We start from the raw sequence: 18,433 nt of genomic DNA on the forward strand, positions 1-18,433 counted from the left end.
CGGGGATAATGCCAGGGGAGGACGAAGGATGAGGGTAGGGGTGATGGGTGCTCTCCCTATGCTGCGGGGCCAGCTTTGCTCCTGGCAGCTCAGAGAACACTCAGCTTTTAAGACAGCAGAATGCACACGGACTTTTATTCTATTTCATTAGGGTCCCTGGCCCAGCAGCAGCATCACCAAGAAACTCCCCAGATGGGATGAATCAGACGCTTGAGGGCGGGCTGGCAAGTCTGTGTTTTCACATGCCCTCCAGGGGATTTGTGCGAACCCTGGAGTCTAAGAACCACTGCTTTAGGTAAACACCCTGAGTATTCTATTTTTCACTGGGTTTAGTATAATAAAAGGGCCTTCATGAAGATGCTCCCAATTTCCACTTTTTGAGAGCCTCTCCCTGCTAGACATCATACTAGGACCTTCAATAAACACCAGCTCGTAAAATCCTCGCAGCCGTGGGAACTCGGCCTCAGAGAAACTGCTCTATCCCTGCTCCGGACCGTGTCTCGAAGAGGCTTGTGTTCCAGTGCCTTGGGTCCAGCTGGGGGCCCTGGGAGCTCCGGGGGAGCAGCCCTTGTGTTTCGAACTCGAGTATGTCAAAAAGCTAGTGGGACCGTATTTTATGAGATTTCCCATCCAAGTGGAAGTTTGGCAGTACTTTAAAAAATGTACTAATGTACTCAAGTCATTTATTAAGCACCTCTGTGTGCCCAGTGCTTTGCCAGGTGCTGGGGACACCAGGGGGTTTAGTTTTACTTTTTGGGGCTGTTACCCAGCCATGCTTCAGTCCTGGGTCACTCCCAACATCACTCTGCGCTGGCCCTTCTTCCAACCTTTGTGCGGCTGTGATGGACGCCCGCTGGGCCAGGCTCCCCGGGGGAAACTCGAGGTCCTTCCCATTTGGGGTGGGAGAGCCATACCGTTCAAATAGGCGTTCTGGATGTCGATGGCCTTTGTGGACTGGTCATCGGCGGAGCAGTGCGGGTGGTGGGACGGGGCCCCGAACACCTCTAGCATCCCCTTGGTGAGGCCCGGCTCGAACATCATGCTGCGGCTCCTGACGTTCACATTCTCACAGCCCGGGTACAGGTTGTTGATGCTCACGGACACTGCAGGCCAGAGAGCAAGCAGGTTAGACCTTGCCCCCTGCCCTCCTTCCCAGACTTTGCCCTCTGCCCTTGCCCCACCCCTGCTTCAGCCTGCTTTGTGCGTGTGCCTCTCGCGTATACTGGGCACCAATGTTTCCCAGGGACACTGTGTTGATTGTTTGCTTCACCTCCCGCATCCTTTCCTGCGCTGCTCTGTTTCCCGAGAGGCTAACCCCAGGGACTGCATCTCCTAGGCTTGCTTGCCATTTGCCTCCGGTGAGGGTCCAGCAATGGGAGGCACTGTAGAGGCTGGGAGGAGAGAAAGGTCGAGGTATATATTTTCCCTCCTCACTGCCTGCCGCTTTTCTGATAGCAGTTGTGTCTCTGACCCTAGACGCCCTGGAGGCTTCTCCCCTGGAGCTCCAGCTTTCCCAGGATCCTGACTTCCTCCTCTTGCCTTTTCAGCCTCAGAGGTGGTAACTAATGGCTCCCCTCTGTTCCTAGCCTCCGGATGCTTCACCGTCTCTTGTATGTTCTTGTGAATTGTGCCTGTGACTTTGAACTTTCATTAAATCTCCACCAGGACCCTGACTGATACAGATGAGATGAGTACCACTCTGGTACACGAGATTGTTAGGTTGAATGCAAAATGCATGGCATTAAGTAACACTGAATCACACAGTGAGAAGGCCATTCCTTTATAAAATCCCCTTGAAGGTCTTTAAATTGCTCTAGTAGCAAGTCTCAATGCGTGACATTAAGTTTTTAGCATGTCTTCAATCCTTGTTAATCTTCCCTTTTAATAAAGAGGGAGTGTAAAAAACTATACCCCAATTAAAAAAAAAGAGAAAAAGATGGAAGCATGTTCTTCCTCTTTCTAGAAAAAAAAAAAAAAGAGGGAGTGGGCAACAGTATATAGCTAGATTTTAATCACATTGCTGTTCATTGCATGTATTTTTATTTATTGGTAGTAGTGATATGGGTTTTCCATTTATGGTAAGGACATTAGCGATTTCACTTTCAAACCTATGTCTTTTAGTAAATAAAAAGAATCAGTTTTTAAAATTTTACATAAATAATAATGGTAGAACTTTGTGGGGCAGGGGAATCAGCTGAATAACACATTTGGGTCCCCTGGGCCAGGAGCGGTGCCCTGTGTGCCCTTGGTTCTGACCTCCTTCCGGCTTTTGCCCGTCTCTCGCAACAGACCCCCCGACAGCACTGTGAAGGCAGACCTGGCCTCTCCGCTTCAGGGCTAGAACTTGGGTGGGCACAGGGGGAGGCTCCGTGAGTGCATCAGGGAGGGGCTCAGAGAACCGAATCGCACCATATAGTTCGTACCTTTGGTTCAGAGTTAATAGTGACAGTCACTGCAAGAGACTAAAGAAATGACCATTTCACCTGGGCCACCTGACTTTTAAACTTGGTGATCCAAACACAAAGGTAACCCTTGTTTAAAGACCAAAGACTTCAGACTGAGGACAGGACAATGGGAATATCCAAGGGGTTGGCAGGGAGGAGGAGAAAACTGGAGCTCCCCACTGCCCCGGGTTATAAAAGTAGAAAACTTGGCAAACAGAAGTGCAAATTAGAAAACAAAATGACTCAACTCTCTAGGCCAATGTGATGGACATTTTAGTGTATTTCTTTAGAGATTTTTAGTCCAAGTCTGAGAAAAGCCATGCGACTTCACAAGAATGGGTTTGTCCATTTCCCTGTGCCTGGAAACCTGGGGACGACCCCTGTCGGGAATAAGCTTTGTCTTAGTGGCACTGTGGGCTGGGGCTTGCCAAGGGAGACCAGAATGGATTCGGTAAATGACAGGCACTCCGGCACCTCACGGACAGTTTTTGTTGGGAGGATGAAAGGTTAGGACAGAGTTTGTATACGGTATTATTAAAATAACAATTTCACAGGGAAACATTAAAATCATAGGAGGAAAACTTTTTTGCTAACCACTGACCCCTAGTGGTAAAAAGTGGCAGGCCCCGAGGGAGAAGCCGCTTTTGCACCCAGGTCAGAAGAGACTTCCTGCAAACGCTCCTCTCTGGTGAGCAGGCAACAGCCTCCTGCAGTGATCTTCCTGGCTGCGTGCTCCTCCACTGGCACCGGGGGTTTCCTTCCTACCGCAGAACCACAGTGCAGCAGCTGTGGCCACAAAGGCAGTGTGTGCGTGGCAGCCACGTGCCGTGAGCGGCTGCCCCCAGGTCCCCACACCACCCCATCCTGTCTCCTGGCTGGTGGCTCAGCCTTTAGCCTCCAGTGCAATGCAAAGCCAAGTTTCTAAAGGCAAATGACCTTCCTGCTGCCTGAGTGATGGAAATGTGCCCACGTGGGCACCTCTCCCAGGGAAAGGAAGAAGGCCTGACCATTCTAGCAGAGGTCAGGGGCATCCAGAGCTCTGGCCTGGGACACAGCAGAGCATGGCCTCCAGGCACTAGCAATGCCACTGTGAAGGGACAATGCTGCTGTTTCTGGAGACGGACTTCCTTCCCTGGAGGCCACACTCCGGAGTAGGCTTTCCTCAAGTGCCTAACAGAAACGCTGCTCCGTCCATTCTCCTATGGCACACGAGGCCCCTAGGACCTGCCAGATGCCTCTGGCTGGGTCTCCCGCAGGTGGCCCTCCTGCCGCTTCCTATTTGCGCTACGCTGCTTTTCCCAGGACTCCCTTCTGCTGTTTTGTTAGGGCCAGGCCCAGTCGAGGACTGGCGGGGTCCAGGCCCTGCAGGCGGCTGCGCTCCCTCCGCCCAGGGTGTGCTCGCCTCCCGCTGGGCAGGGCAGGGCAGGAGGAGGGCCTGCTCCGGAGCCTCCTGCAGACACAGCCTCCTGGCTCTTCCCAGCGTCAGGCAGGACTAGAATTAACTGAGGACGAATCTTGTCACCTGCAGGGGTTGTCTGGATAGAAACTTCACCCACCCCCTTGGAGCAGACCGGCCACCTGGGCATGAAGCAGCGCGGGCCTCTTCCGTCCTTGCCCAGGCCCTGCGGGAGGCTGCCTGGCTCTGGCCAGACAGCTCTGGGATGAACTAGGTGTGACCTTAGTCCAGGGGTCACACACTCCAATGCACTCCTGAAATGTCATTTCTGCCACAGGGCAAACCTTCGGACACGGGCGTGGAGGGGTCTGCTCCTGAGCTCTCCCGCCTGGAGTTAGGGCGCTGTGTGAGACAGGGTGAAAGGCAGAGCCAGGGCCCCTCTACATGGGGTAGCCGCTCCTCTCCACTAACCGGCTCCAGGCGGAAATGTGAATCCAGTGTGGCCAGAGCTACCAACTTGTTACAAGAAACCAAATAGCCAACTTTTTAGGTGAGACCTCTTGATTTTATTTATTTATTTATTTTTGGCTGCATTGGGTCTTCGTTGCTGCACGCGGGCTTCTCATTGCAGTGGCTTCTCTTGTTGAGGAACACGGGCTCTAGGCTCGAGGGCTCCGTAGTTGTGGCTCACGGGGTCTAGAGCGCAGGCTCAGTAGTTGTGGCATAAGGGCTTAGTTGCTCCGCGGCATGTGGGATCTTCCCGGACCAGGGCTCGAACCCGTGTCCCCTGCATTGGCAGGCGGGTTCTTAACCACTGTGCCATCAGGGAAGTCCAGACATCTTGACTTTTAAACGTTGGAAGCTAATTCAATGTTTCTCCTTCCCCTCACACTACACAACGCTGCAGCTCACCAGGCTGCTGACCTCTGACCTTATTTCCCAGCGCCTCGAGTTACTTTTCTCTCTGCTGAGTGTAGTGGGGGAGGTTCTCCTGGTCCAGAGCACCTGTTGTCCTCGAGAGAATCTTGTGTCAGGCAGCCCCATGACCCAAGTCTCTCTAAGCCCTGGCTGAAGGACACAGTGAGATTTGCTGATAATGCAGCCATCCTGAGCTGCATTTTATCAAGAATCTACTTCTGGATTCTTCCAGATGTGGGAAATTGGCCAGAAGGAAGATGAATGGAGACATTACTTCTGAGGGGTGAGGGTTGAGCCGTTCTCCCTCCGGGGGAACCCAGATGTCACTTGATATGTGGCTGCTTCAGGTTAGCCCATGGGCTCCCGAGGTATAAATTCATATCCAATACGACTTATAAAAATTCCAGGTCACAGATCTGGATAGCTCTCACCTCTTTGTCTTTCTCTGTCTCTGCTCTTTGTCTCTGTCTCTCTGGCCCCCTGCCGCCCCCCGCCCCGCCAGAGTCAGACTGGAGTGACCTTAACCCACAGCAGGAGAGAGCTGGTACCCTCTAGGGGTGACACGAGGAACTGCTAGAGAAGCTCACTTTGAACCCTGAAGCAATACTGGTCTGGCCCACACATTAGAGGCTCAACTTAATCATGAAACCTGGAAAACTATCGGCTTCTGAGAAGGGGTAGACCTATCTTACATACTGAAATTGAGCAAAATTACAGTGGAAAATGGAAAACATGAGCACATATATGCCCCAAGGCAGATGGAGTTATAAGTATCATGAATAAGCCCTGGCTCAGAAGCCAGACACTTCCTGAATCACCAGCTGTGTGACTCCGGGCAGTCTACTTGACCCCTCAAGGCTTCAGCAGAAGGGTGGTAAAAATGCCAATAAGTCTGTCACGTGGATTAAATGAGGGTCACACATACCACATTCTGCCCAGCTCCTGGCACATAGTTAGTACTCAGTACACATTAGCAACACGTGTTAGCAATATTGTAATCATTCTAATTGTATATCCATTTTGGTTACACTTCTTCCCCTAGTTTCAATTCTATTGCTGTGTTCGGAGGGGAGAAGTTGAAAGGGGCGTGCAGATCTCGGTCAGCTGTCCCTCACTCCAGCTAATGCTGCCCTGACATCCTTCCTCACGGAGACAGAAATTACATAGAAACACAAACTTTAAAACATTTGTTTTCATCCTAGGGAACAGATATGACACCTTCGTAATACGTACAGAAAGAGAGTCTGGGGCACAGAGCTTCAACACTGACATTGTTTAGGAAATTCTCTGAAGGTCTCTATTCTTACCTTTGAAAACCTTCATTTCCTCACTCTAAAAGGGTGGGTTTAGGAAAAATGACACCCCAGACTGCACCACTTCCTCTTGCTCGCTGCAAGTGTTTCTCCCTGGGGAGGGACAGGCCACCCTGGAGTTCCGGGTGTGAACCCGTTGATAATTGCGTCTGTGGGAGGTGGAGGCAGACGGCAAAATCGTCTTCCCGACTAGGGTCCAGGTGAACAGATGGGCTGACCGAAAAGCCATAAAGGAGCCTTTCAAACCCACCACCCCACTTCCAGATACACGAGGACGGGCTTCCCCGTGCACCCAGCTTTGTGGATCTGTGCTCTCGCATTCCTGGATGTGCCCGCAGCATTCCAAGAAGAAAGCATAAGGGGTGAGGACCCGTCCTGCGGGCTGATATTCCATCCGTGCAACCTTGAACCTATGTCAGTCCAAACAAGCTCTTTGTGTCTTCAAGGGCAGCGTCCCCGAGCAGAACACGACTGTGCCATTTTGCACGTTCGTGATTGCGGACCGTGATTTCAGTGAGGCCCTTTCCTCGCTAGCACCAGGGCAGGGTGCGCTCACTGGCCAAGAGCCGGGAGGACCACACCTGGAAGCCACCAAGGCGGCGGGAACCGGTCAGCCTCAGGCCAAGTGCTCCAAACAAAGCCACACCTCCTCCCAGACCTTGACCTTGGAAGTACCCAGTGGAGAGACAGGGGCTGGTGTGGTGCCTACCTGCCGGCTTGGAGGCCAGGGGTGAGGGTGGGAACCGGGTGGAGTTGGTGGAGGACAGCCGGGGCCGGCGTCTTCGGAAGAAGCTCCTCAGCAGCCCACACTTGAGAGATTCCACCAGGGTGGTCTTCCCAGACCCCGAGTGGCCGAATAGCTTCAGCTTGATTCTCGGCTGCAGGTTCTGTGTGGGTCTCAGTTGCTGGATGAAGAGTCCTCGGTGCGTGTCCTGAATATAGATGAGAGAGGGACTGTTAGTCACAGGAGAAGCGCAGCCCGGGAGGAAAAGGCACACGCTGATTCCCACGGTTCAGGACCGCTGCTGCATCCTTCCGGTCTGCGAGTTTTCTTTGCCTTTTTAAAAAAATGGAGGTTATAAGTGACCTATAACGTTATATTAGTTTCAGGTGTACAATGTAAATGATTTGATGTCTGTATATATTGTGAAATTTATCACCACAGTAAGTCTAGTTACCATCCATCACCACACATAGTAACACTTTTTTTCCTTGTGATGAGAATTTTAAAGATCTATTCTCATCAACTTTCAGATGTGCGGTACAGTCACCATGCTGTACGTTACATCCCCAAGACTTATTTAACTTATAACTGGAAGTTTGTACCCCAACCTGCAATTTCTACCCAGGTGGCAGATATAGTCTGTTCTATTCCCACTGCATTAAAAAAATTTAACTGTAAAATAAACATACGATTCACCATTTTAAAATGAACCATTCAGAGGCTTTTGGTGCGTGTACAATGTTGTACAACCATCACTGCTATCTGGTCCCAGAGTGTTTTCATCCCCCCACAAGGAAACTCTGTGCCCAAGAGCAGCCAATTCCCAGGCCCCTCTCTGCCCGGCTGCTGGCAACCACCGATGTGCTCTGTCTCAGTGGATTTGCCTTCCTCCATTGCATTTTGATGCACAATGAATTGGATGGAGCAACTCCTGCCAAGTGGTCCATTTAAAAGTGAAACGGGGTCAGCCCCGTTAGACTGGTCAGGTCACCTCCTCCTTCTGTGTGGAGGGGTCTTGTTCCTTTACGACGCTCTGAAGGTACGGAGATGATGATAAGAAGGGCATCACGTGGTACAAAGCTAAATGCTGGGGAGGGGCCTGGGGGCCATGACAACCTTTCCGCTTTCTTCTTTCTCAGCCCTACAGGGGAGAAGCAGGAGTCTCCGCAGCCCTGGATAATTCACACATTCATCATCAAACATTTATGGAGGACCTCCCGTGTGCTGGAACGGGAAGGTCTACACCCGCCCCAGATCCGCAGTTTTGGGGGGACACAGACATGCGAACAGTGTGACATCAAATATAACATGGGTGCTTTTGAAGGGATGGTGTTGCTGAGGTGCTCTGTGCCCCCAGAGAACCCACCTCAAGGGCTACGTGGGGGGGGGGGGCATTGATCACGCCACCCTGGCTCCATTCCAGACTCACACACCCGGCCCGCTTCCCAGCTCCTAACCCAGTAATAACAGCCTGTCAGAGCTGTGGCTTGCAGCCTGAAGTCGAGCCCTTCTCCCCTACCCACGAAGATCCCCTTTGCTTTAGCTTGTTAACTTCCACGCATGCCAGGAGACCTATCTTGCTGTGGCCTCTCCAGGAGGTTTCCTCACAGGCAGGCTCAAGCGCACGTGTGGCTCTCCATCGTCACCCCACTAGACTGTAGGGTAATCATGTGACACTCTTCTCCTTTAGACTCAAGGGCCAGACCTTGAGGGGAGAGACGGTATCCCCAGCACCTGGCACAGGTAGGATGCCCGATAAAGAGGTGTTGTGTCAATGATGTACTCAGGGGGTGACCCACGCAAGAGCATTTCGGAGGCAAGTGTCTGCCTTTCCCTTTCAGTGTGACCTCAGACCTGGCCGGACCACTGCTTCCAGACCCAAATCCTGGGAGGCGCTGATTTACGGCTGATCTCTTCCAGCTGAGCCACCGTTACTTTTTCCACCAACGACCAAGGACGGGAGCGTGCTCAGTAACAAACACGGCTCTCCTGAGTTCCTACCCCCATTTTCTCTTGGTAAACTCTGACCCCTCTTTCTCAGCAGGGGCAACACTGTCCCCTAGCTGGCATTTTGGAAATGGACGGTAGCAGCTTTAGTTCTCAGCGTTGGGGGATACTGCTGGCGGTGGGTAGGTGCGTGCTAGGGGTACTGACGTGTACATACAATGTCCTGAGCGGTAAGAATTCTCTTGAGTCGGCCTGACTTCTGAGTGTCTGCTGAGCATTTACATAAGAGAAAAACCTTGTTTATGATCATCTGAGCTTAGGACTTAATTGCATTTTGCATATGATCCTCCCAGAGGGTTTTGGGAGGGCTTGGTTTAATACATAGTGACTTTCCCAAGAACGCAACTATTTTATACGCTGGTGGAATTATATATACATGGGTTTTTTTCCTAATCTTTCAGGAGCTGTGATCCCCACTTCTGAAACGTCAGCCTGTTGCTGCTGTATTTGAGTTGCCATCCCTCCCACATCCGTGGCATCTGTAGGTGTTACATTCGGTGATTCTGCAGATGGGTCCAAGTATCTGCCAATTTCACAGTGTCTCCTCTTTGCCTGTGCCCCGCATTTACATACACATTCTATTATACTATATATATTCCTTCGATGTCTTTGTTATATTATAGTTAGGGCACTCTATTGATCTTTTATTTTATTTGTATTTTTAAAATATTTATTTATTTGGCTGTGCCAGGTCTTAGTTGTGGCATGTGGGATCTTCAGTTGCGGCACACGGGCTCTTAGTTGTGGCACGCGGGATCTAGTTCCCCGACCAGGAGTCGAACCTGGGCCCCGTGCATCGGGAGCACGTGAGTCTTAACCACTGGACCACCAGGGAAGTCCCTCTATAGATCTTTTAAAATTACCTGTGTAGGTACATTGTTACCTTTGAATTTTATTTTGGGAGAGTAAAGGGGCAACACAATATGTACATTATAAAGTATTGGGTCGGCTAGGGTTGGAAACCATGGTTGGGACAGTGATCTGGTTTCTTTTTGTAACCTCAAGCACTGCATTGGGTGGAAAAAGCTGGGGTATCTTGCCAGCAATTTCCCTGAATTATTACCCAAGTCAGCACAGAAGCTGAAAAGTTCTATCCTGAGACAGTGACTCACTGGGGTGTTGCTGAGCAGGCATGAAGAAATCGGGTGCTGGCATTCTCCCCCGTGCCATCTACTGCTGCCGATGAGCCCAAGACCCCCTGAAAGAAATCTACCGTCTCTCATTTTAATTTAATCTCTGAAACCAGCCCATTATCTTCCCTCTAAGTCAGGACCGCTACACCTCCACCCACCTCACGCTGAGTGTCTGAACTGGAAGCATCCCCTTCCGCTAGGAGTACCTCACCGAATAAATTTAAAACTTCTCCGCCTATTTCATGACCCACAGCCACCTAACACGCCCAGCTCCTTTGTGTGAAGCCAGCATCTGCTTCTCCCGACACAGTGCAAAGGCAGAAAGCCTGCTTCCAGCTTCAGTCCCGTCATTAGGTCTGGACGCACTGCGCAGTGAATCGCTCGCTGCTCTCTTCTGTTTCGTGCCTTCCTGGCCCTGGCACTGTGAGTTTGGCCAACATGTCTGTCCTGTGTGAAGGAGTGAGGGCACTTCTGCCCTTTCTGCACGAGTCCCCGCAGGCCCTTCCTCTCTGAGCAGACTTGCACCGAGGCACCAGATGGACACAGGTGCTACCCTACGTGCTTCCAGCAGCAGCTCTGAACCAAGGTGGGCTTGCCCTACGCAGCTGACAGACGGTATGTCTCCACTTTGCTCAGCGCCGCCTGAGCCTGAGAGCCCCGCTCACTCCTCCCCACTCCACGCAGGGCAGTGGCGGGCCAGCAGCAGCTGGCGATCTGTTTGTCTGCTTCCCAGGTCAGCCCCAGAAATGGAGGCAAGAGGGACGAGAAGCCAGTGACAGTGGGCTGTGACCGTGGTCTGGTTAGTCCAGGTTAAAGAAGAATCCTGCAGGGTCACGTTTACAGAAAATCCCCCACCCCTGATATCTGAGCAAATTCTTCATGCCCAACCTTGATACCTGATCACCCTGGCGCGCCTTCAGCAAGAATCCTGATGACTATTATAACCTTTAAAACTTCCTATTTTCCTGCTGCCTCAACAACCCCGCAAACAGGCTGTGAGTGCCGGCCCAGGTGCACCGGTGTGTAAGGTGGGCTCAGCCACAAGTTCCCCTTCCTACCCTCCCAATGGTGACCCCGTGACATTCAAACGCACCAGTGACACTGCCCCCCGCTCCCCCTGCCTTTCCTCATGTACCCACCCTGATCCCTAGCAAAGGCACTTGCCACGGGGGCTCGCAGCTTGCCCCTGGCTTGAGTCTGAGCTCTGTGGCAACGCTCTAACCCCTGTCTCTCTGGGACCTATGATATAAAAAGCTATGTTTTGCCTTGAGCCTCCCCTCTGTCTCCTCTTGTGGCCACAACCAGCTGACCATCTCATAAGAGAATCTAAAGCACTCAATCCAGCAAGAAGCCTCCCAGCCTTTGGGTTTCCTCTTAGCAATTTTCCACCCACTGACCTCCCCCCACCCTTGCTCCTTGGCTATAAATCCCCACTTGTCTTTGCTGAAGTTGGGGTTGAGCCAGTCTCTTTCCTCTGCTACACACCCACTGCAGTACCCCTAGAAGGGTCATGAATTATTCTTTCACGAACGGAGGAGTTGTGACAGATGCATTTCCTGTCTGCAGGAGTCACTTCCACATTTGTATCTTCCAGCTTATGCTGTCTTTTCACTCACATCCCTTATTAAACCTCAAAGAAACCTTTGTGGTTAATGTGGTCGTTCTCTGTTTCAGATGTGGAAACCAAGGCTCAGAGGGGCCAAGACACTTGCCCAAGGCAAAGACAGAACTCACCACCAGGTCTCTTTTCTACCACTGCTGTCAGTGAAAGGGAGGTGGTGGGTTTCTCAGAAGGGGACTGGGGAGCAGGGAGCGGTAAACAAGGATTTGCAGATCGAGAGCAGAATCTCAAAGTGGGGATGTCTTGAGTTACAAGCACTGTGAATATCCAAGGAGGGCCATTTCCAGTTTGTCCCACTCAGAAGACACTTCCCAGTTAGTGCAGGGTCCCGATTTAAAGTAAGATTTATAAGTCATTGCTACGATAAAGGCAAGTAGAATGAGAAGGGGCCCCCCTGCTCTGGATTTGCATGGACAAAGGGCACATTTCGGCACCTCATTTTTCCTAAGCAAATGAGTTGGATTGCTGGCCTGTGTTAACAGGCTCCACGTCCTCGGGGAGCCCCAGGGAGGCTTCAAGTTTTTTTTTTTTTTTTTATGAAATTGCAGATTGTGCCTTCATCTGGAGGGGCTGTGCTCATCTCAGAACCCATCACTGCTCACATGCTGTTTCCCCAATAATAACTGTCCTCAGGAAATCTTTTGTCCAAGAAAATACTGCTTCACTGGACTGGCAGCTCGGCTTTTACAATGTCCTCAATTCCAGACGATCATACGAACACACGTGCATTCTCACCTTTCAAGTGGAGGTGAATGGCGGGCAGATGAGAAAAATAATTCGCAGGCCAAAGAAAGGGGTACAGGGGTTGCAAGCCATCCCACGTTCCTGCCCTCTGCCCAGGGCCTCTGCACATCTCCTGGACCTTCCTTTCCCCTTCCACCAGGACCTGCTGGCCTGGGCTGGGATGGACTCATTCACCCTTCACCTTGCCCTTGGGAAGATGAGCCAGGAAACTGCTCTCCACCAAGACTGACAGAATCCACCATTATCTTGAAAGGCAAGGAAAAGCAAGATATACTCGAGATTTCCTGTCTAAGGAAATTTAACCTCGTCCTCGGGGATGACCCCTCTTCGTGCTCACTAAGAACTTTGGAGAATCTGAACACAACTGAATTTGATATAGCAACCTGAGACAGAAGTTTCTGAAATCTCTTCCCTCCTGGTGGGTGATGCGTTTCCACTTTTCACCACTAGATGTCGCAGCAGGGACGCATCCAGACCGGGGTCCCCGGGATGGCAGCTTGCATCAGCCTGAGTGTGTGCTCTCCAAGGCAGACTATGGTTTTGATGCGGACAGGGGCAGAGGAAGGTACGGAGTGTGCTCTTGGCTAGCTCTAGAAGGTAATAGGATATCGATTTCTTTGGAGGGGGAGCACTGAAGTCCATCCGTGGTCTATATTTAACAGAAGCCCTAAGACCCTCCCTGTGCCTGGGCTGGTCAGGTTCTCACTGGCTGGGCCGGGGAAGCATGAGCAGGGACACTGCCCGAGGGAGTGGAGGGTTCTTTGTTACCCAAGTCTTGGCTCATGCGTTGAAATATTCTCGTGTCCTGTCCCCCTCTCTCCCAAAGGCTGGCGGATGTGGCTGGGACGTGGTGAGGCCTCTTGCAAGCGGGCTGGGAAGCTGGGGGGAAGCAGCAGTGAACCCCGAGGAATCAGAATCCTAAACCAGAAGCTGGGCTTCCAGGTGCTCACAAAGGTGCGTCTGTGAGAGTGGGAGGCTAGAGCACATGTTTCCCCGTTAGCTTTAACTATATACTTTAAATATTTACACAGGAAAGCGAGCTCCCATTTGTATTCTTGCCCAAAGCTCACAAAGTAACTGAGCCTGGACAGCTCTGGTCCAAGCAGCTGTCCTATCTCACCTGGCTGCCAAGGCCACCTTCTATCTGGTCTCCCGGTCTGAGCAGAGGGAAATTCCTAACCTACTTACTTAACGCACTTGGACCAATACCCAATCACCTTACCAAGATCTGTAAAGTTGGGCCTATCTTTCAGATCAGATCTCCTCGGGCATCATTTTCTGCTCCAAAGACCGCACTCAGACTCTGCTGCTAACCCCATCAGCCCCTCCTTTTTGATCTATTTCCTAGAACGCACCTGACTCTTTACCGCCTCAGGCCCTTTTCACTCATTCCCTCTGCCTTCTCCCAGCCCTTCCTCCGGTTGGCTCCTCTTTCTTGCCTTTGGGTGTTGGTTTAAATGTCACCATCAGAGAGGCATCCCCACACCCGTAAGTGGAAAGCAGCCACCACCTGCCATCCCCTTACTTTCTCTCATTTCAGCCCATTTGAATCCCCTACACTTACACCAGGGGGCAGCAAACCTTTCTGTAAAGCACCAGGTGGTCTCTGTTGTGACTGCCACCTGCGTGTCTAGAAACCAGCCAGAGACAGGAGTAAATGGAGGGGTGTAGCTGTGCTCCAATAAAACTATATTTACAAAAACAGGCGATGGGCTGGTTTGGGCTCTATGACCATTGTTTGCCACCCCCTGACCTATCTGGCATTTTCTTATTTGTTTATTGGCTGGTCTTGCCTCTTTTGTTCGCTGTGGTCTCTTTGGGGCCTAGAACAGTTCTTGGCCTATAGTAGATACTGTGACTATCTTTGAAACGAGTATTATTTGGAAACTGCATTGCTTTTTGAAGGCCTGGTTAATTTGGGTTTCTAGTTTCCTTTCTCATCTGCAAAGGTAACTAAACGTCAGCAGATTGACAGGGAGGACCATCTCCAATCTGGGAAAGCCAGATAAGAGCATGGAGAGATGACATGGCTTTCCACACGTGGCAGGATGCAATTAGACCCAGCAGGATGGGAGCAGCAACTCTTAATTATGCAAATGCAGTTTACTTGTGGTGAATTTTAAATTCTGGGCAAACTCCCAACTTTGTCCTATTTTTCAAAATATTCCTGGGCATGTTTCTTCACTGTCTAGTCTCAGGCTTAGGAAAAGCAACTACTTTTAATATCAGTTTACAGAAAAGCTGATTAGAAGGACAATCAAACAAAATAAAAATAAGCCAACTCCCCAAACCCCCTTGAAAGTAGTATTTTAAAATCAGATGAGAATGGACCTTGCAGTGATAGTAAAAATGGACGCCAATGCAAAATCTAAGTGCAAGCCCTCCCCGCCTGTCACAACACGCACCCCTCCTTTCTCTAGGAGAAGGAGAAGTGGTTTGGCTAAGTAACAACACAGGTCTTGGGCAGGTTTGGAGGGCCGGAGGGGGCTTTGTTTAGTAGTGGGGGTGAGCACCGGGGACAGTAGAGGGTGCAGCTCCTCTTTGTAAGAAGATGGTGCCTACAATGCAAGGTGGAATTGTGGGAGCCTCCAGAGACCCCGTAGCAATGGTGTGCTGGAAAACCAGCTCATTGCAGGGGGCTTGGGGCGGGGGTGGGAAAGGCCTGATCTGTAGTGTTTGCTGATTCCTGTGGTGGAAATACCACCACCACGGTTGATTTCAAGCCCCGAATGTGGAAGGCACTGGACACGCAGTTGGGGAGAGATGTGTATGGGGGGCTCTCCCAGACAGTACCTGGGACCCCAACATGCCACTACCCCCAAATCATCTCCTGCTGAACTGGATCAGAGAGGAAGATGGACTGTGTTCTTCTTACCCTCACAAGCCCCAGCTCGGCCGCCCTCTCCCCGCACCTGCCCAGATGTGCTGGCTGCAAGGGTCTCACTTCCCCGAAGTCAGCCCCCTGCTCAAAGGATCAAAATCTTCTCTCAGTTTCCTCCGGCCCACCCTCTGCTGTCCCAAGCTGGTCAACACGATGACTTTTTTTTTCTTTTTTTTCCAAATTTCTGATTTCCGTGATTGGAAAGAGTCATGCATTCACTAGGGAAGAACAGACTAGAGAGGAAGATGAAGAATAGACTTTTAAACACATCAAGTTTGTGAATCATCAGATGGAGATCAGAAGATCTATGGACATGGGCTTCCCTGGTGGTGCAGTGGTTAAGAACCCACCTGCCAATGCAGGGGACAAGGGTTCGAGCCCTGGTCCGGGAAGATCCCACATGCGGCAGAGCAACGAAGCCCACGTGCCACAAGTACTAAGACTGTGCTCTAGGGCCTGCGAGCCACAACTACTGAGCCTGCGTGCCACAACTACTGAAGCCTGCACGCCTAGAGCCTAGAGCAACAAGAGAAGCCACAGGAATGAGAAGCCCGTGCACTGCAACAAAGAGTAGCCCCTGCTCACCGCAACTAGAGAAAGCCTGCGTGCAGCAACGAAGACCCAATACAGCCACAAATAAATAAATTTAAAAAAAAAAAAAGATCTATGGACACGCAGGTGTGGGCTTCTAGAAGGAGATGAGGGATGGAGGGAGGGTTGGAAAGTCCTCAGTACGTGTCAACAGTTGAAGTCAAAGGCAAAGATGACACTACCCACTGGGAGGGGGTTAAGAGTGAACAGATGAAACCCTGGGAACGTACCAACACCTAGATCAGGCAGAAGAACAAGATGACTTTGGTTCTATTTCCAGAAGGGAAAGCTCCATGGCTTACCCCTAACAAATGTTTAAAAATACGTCCCTAGACTTGCCAACTGATTAAAGGTGAAAACACAGGGAACATTTCTGTTGCTAATTTGGCCCTCAGAAACCAAATGGCATAGCAAGGCAATTTAAGGCCAACCTCCCTGCTGTCCCAGATGCAGCCTTCTCCCCATGACTGTGCTTAGGATCCACGTGGGGTGGGTAGGACTGAGGGTGGCAACACCCTAAGGGGTGTTAGGAAAGGTGCAGAGGCAGGTTTTTTGGTTTCCACAATGAATGAGGGAGGGAATACCTTAGACATTAGACGCTTGGGGGTCCTCGCATCCTCCAAGGACAGGAAGTTCCACCCACCCCAAATGCTGCTGCTGTTAACACTCTGGTGAGAAACAGTGGCAAATAAGGGGGAGACAATGACATTGAAAGGAAATGGTGGTAAGATGCCCCTAAGTATAAATTACCCTCTTCCCGTTCCCCTCACCCATTGTACCGGGTTGTGGACAGTCTCTTCCTGCAGATGGTCCAGGTTATGACTGCACATAAATCTACTTTCTTGGCTTTCTCTGCAGGTAGAGCCTGCTCCTTGAGGCAACCGCCCACAAGTCCTCTGCGATGCGTTCTCCAGGGATGCACTGGGATATCGCGATCATTTTCAAGAATCAGGTTCCAGTGCTGGGTGTCCCCAAATCCCAAGCAGTTATTTATTTGGGGATTTATTTAAAAAAAAAAAAGATAGAGGGTGGTTAGAAATGCTTGGCAGCCAACTCCTCCCTTTCTGGAGACTCAGAAAGCTGAGGTCTAGAGCCGTTTGAGGGAATGACAAAGGCAAGCGAAAATGCACGTCTCGCTGAACACAGAGCTGGGGAAAACTCTGCTGAAGGCAATGGGGCTCTGGGTGACCCCGCGGAAGGCGACCCATGCCTGCCACAGAGCACGTGAGCTCACTGGGGGAAAGGACCATCCCTGGCTGGTGAGGAATCAGCACCGAAGAAGCCCTGAGCCCCTGATCGAGCCCTGAAAGCAGATATTTCTGTTTGGGTCTGGATCTCTGCTCTGCACTAATTAGTACATTGCTTAACCTTGTGGAGTCCAGGTTTCCTGCAGGAACATCCCCATCGCAGGGATGTAAAATTACTGTGCTGCCACACATACCGAGGAGTAAATGGTGGCTGTTACTAAAAGTGACTCTCAAGTGTACCCTGCCACATTTGCCATTGCTGACGCCCCAACATCTGCTCCTGGGGGGGGGTGGGTCACAAGAGGAGCCTCAACATCTGCTCCTGGGGGGGCGGGTCACAAGAGGAGCCTCCACGGAAACCTCCATGTTTCCCCGGGACTCAGAGAGTGGTCCACAGGATGCAAGCAAGGGTGCCGACTGTGGCAAACACATGGTGCTTCCTGTGTGCAGGCAATGCTCTAAGGACATCATTTACATCACCCATCCGACCCTCATCACCATCCCGTGAACAGCACTATATCCAGCCCATTTAACAAAGGGAAAGTGAGGCCCAGGGCTGTTAAACTGGTGGCTAGTTCATCCAGCTAGGTGGCAGCGTGGGGACTCCTGAGTCTGTGCTCTCTCAGCCTTTACCCCATATTTTGCCTCTCAAAGCAAAGATGCGAGGTGAACTTTTAGGTAGGTTGTGGGCTCTAACAGGGATGACGTACTCTATTCACAGGCATTGAAATGACTTTCTTTGTCTCCTTACAAAAACCACAGGATAATGGTAAAATACTAAAGGTTGTAATATTTCCTCTTCAAAAAAATCTAGACACCAAAAAACAAAGTGCAAATTAATGGAAGAAAAAAAAAAAAGGGAAAGCCAAACTGGGACCAGGCAAGAACCCACGCCACCCGGAATTCAAAATTCTGGTCTGGAAACAGCCACCCTTCCCTGAGATGCATGAGCGGCACCTCCTCTATATGTTCCTAATTATAAAAGCAGTCGAAACATATTACACCCATCCAATCCACCCAACCTCAGCTATCGTGTTAGGTACTCTCCTTCCTGTCTTTTTTTCTGGGCATTTATCCGTTGTTTCCAATCTGCCATAATAGATATCTGGGTTTGCACCCAGCGTAGCAATCTGTTTTTAAAGAAAAGGAAGGATCTTCCTAAGGGGTAGATGGGCAGTAAAACACAGCACAGTCCAAGGAGAAGCCTCGTCCCTCGGCCAAGGGTGACCCTCAGACCACTGGAGATCGTGGTTTGCAGTTGATTTTTGCTTAAAGATGAATAGACTGCACCTTCCCCTGGGGTCACTGCCGTATAACAAGAGTTTCTGAGATGGTGAACAGCACTCCAGGGAAGTATGCGGCAATGGGATTGTCCAGAGTGCTACCCTTGTGAGGGGGCTCCCCGCGTGCCAGC

General features: G+C 50.9%; 1 protein-coding gene across 6 annotated transcripts in view; it reads right to left on the reverse strand.

Annotated features, from left to right (window-relative positions):
- DAPK1 (death associated protein kinase 1) overlaps positions 1-18,433 on the reverse strand; it is a 210,253-nt gene that overhangs the window by 19,087 nt on the left and 172,733 nt on the right. For all 6 annotated transcript variants that reach the window (XM_027094174.1, XM_027094175.1, XM_027094170.1 and 3 more), the window contains exons 20-21: positions 6,781-7,003; positions 915-1,103 (exon numbers count right to left, since the gene is read on the reverse strand). In XM_027094174.1, coding sequence (XP_026949975.1) covers positions 915-1,103; positions 6,781-7,003 — 412 coding nt within the window. The remainder of the gene's footprint in view (positions 1-914; positions 1,104-6,780; positions 7,004-18,433) is intronic.

Source organism: Aethalodelphis obliquidens, unplaced genomic scaffold, assembly GCF_003676395.1.
Source record: "Aethalodelphis obliquidens isolate GAN/ISIS:26980383/991018 unplaced genomic scaffold, ASM367639v1 scaffold88, whole genome shotgun sequence".
Classification (NCBI taxonomy): Eukaryota; Metazoa; Chordata; class Mammalia; order Artiodactyla; family Delphinidae; genus Aethalodelphis; species Aethalodelphis obliquidens.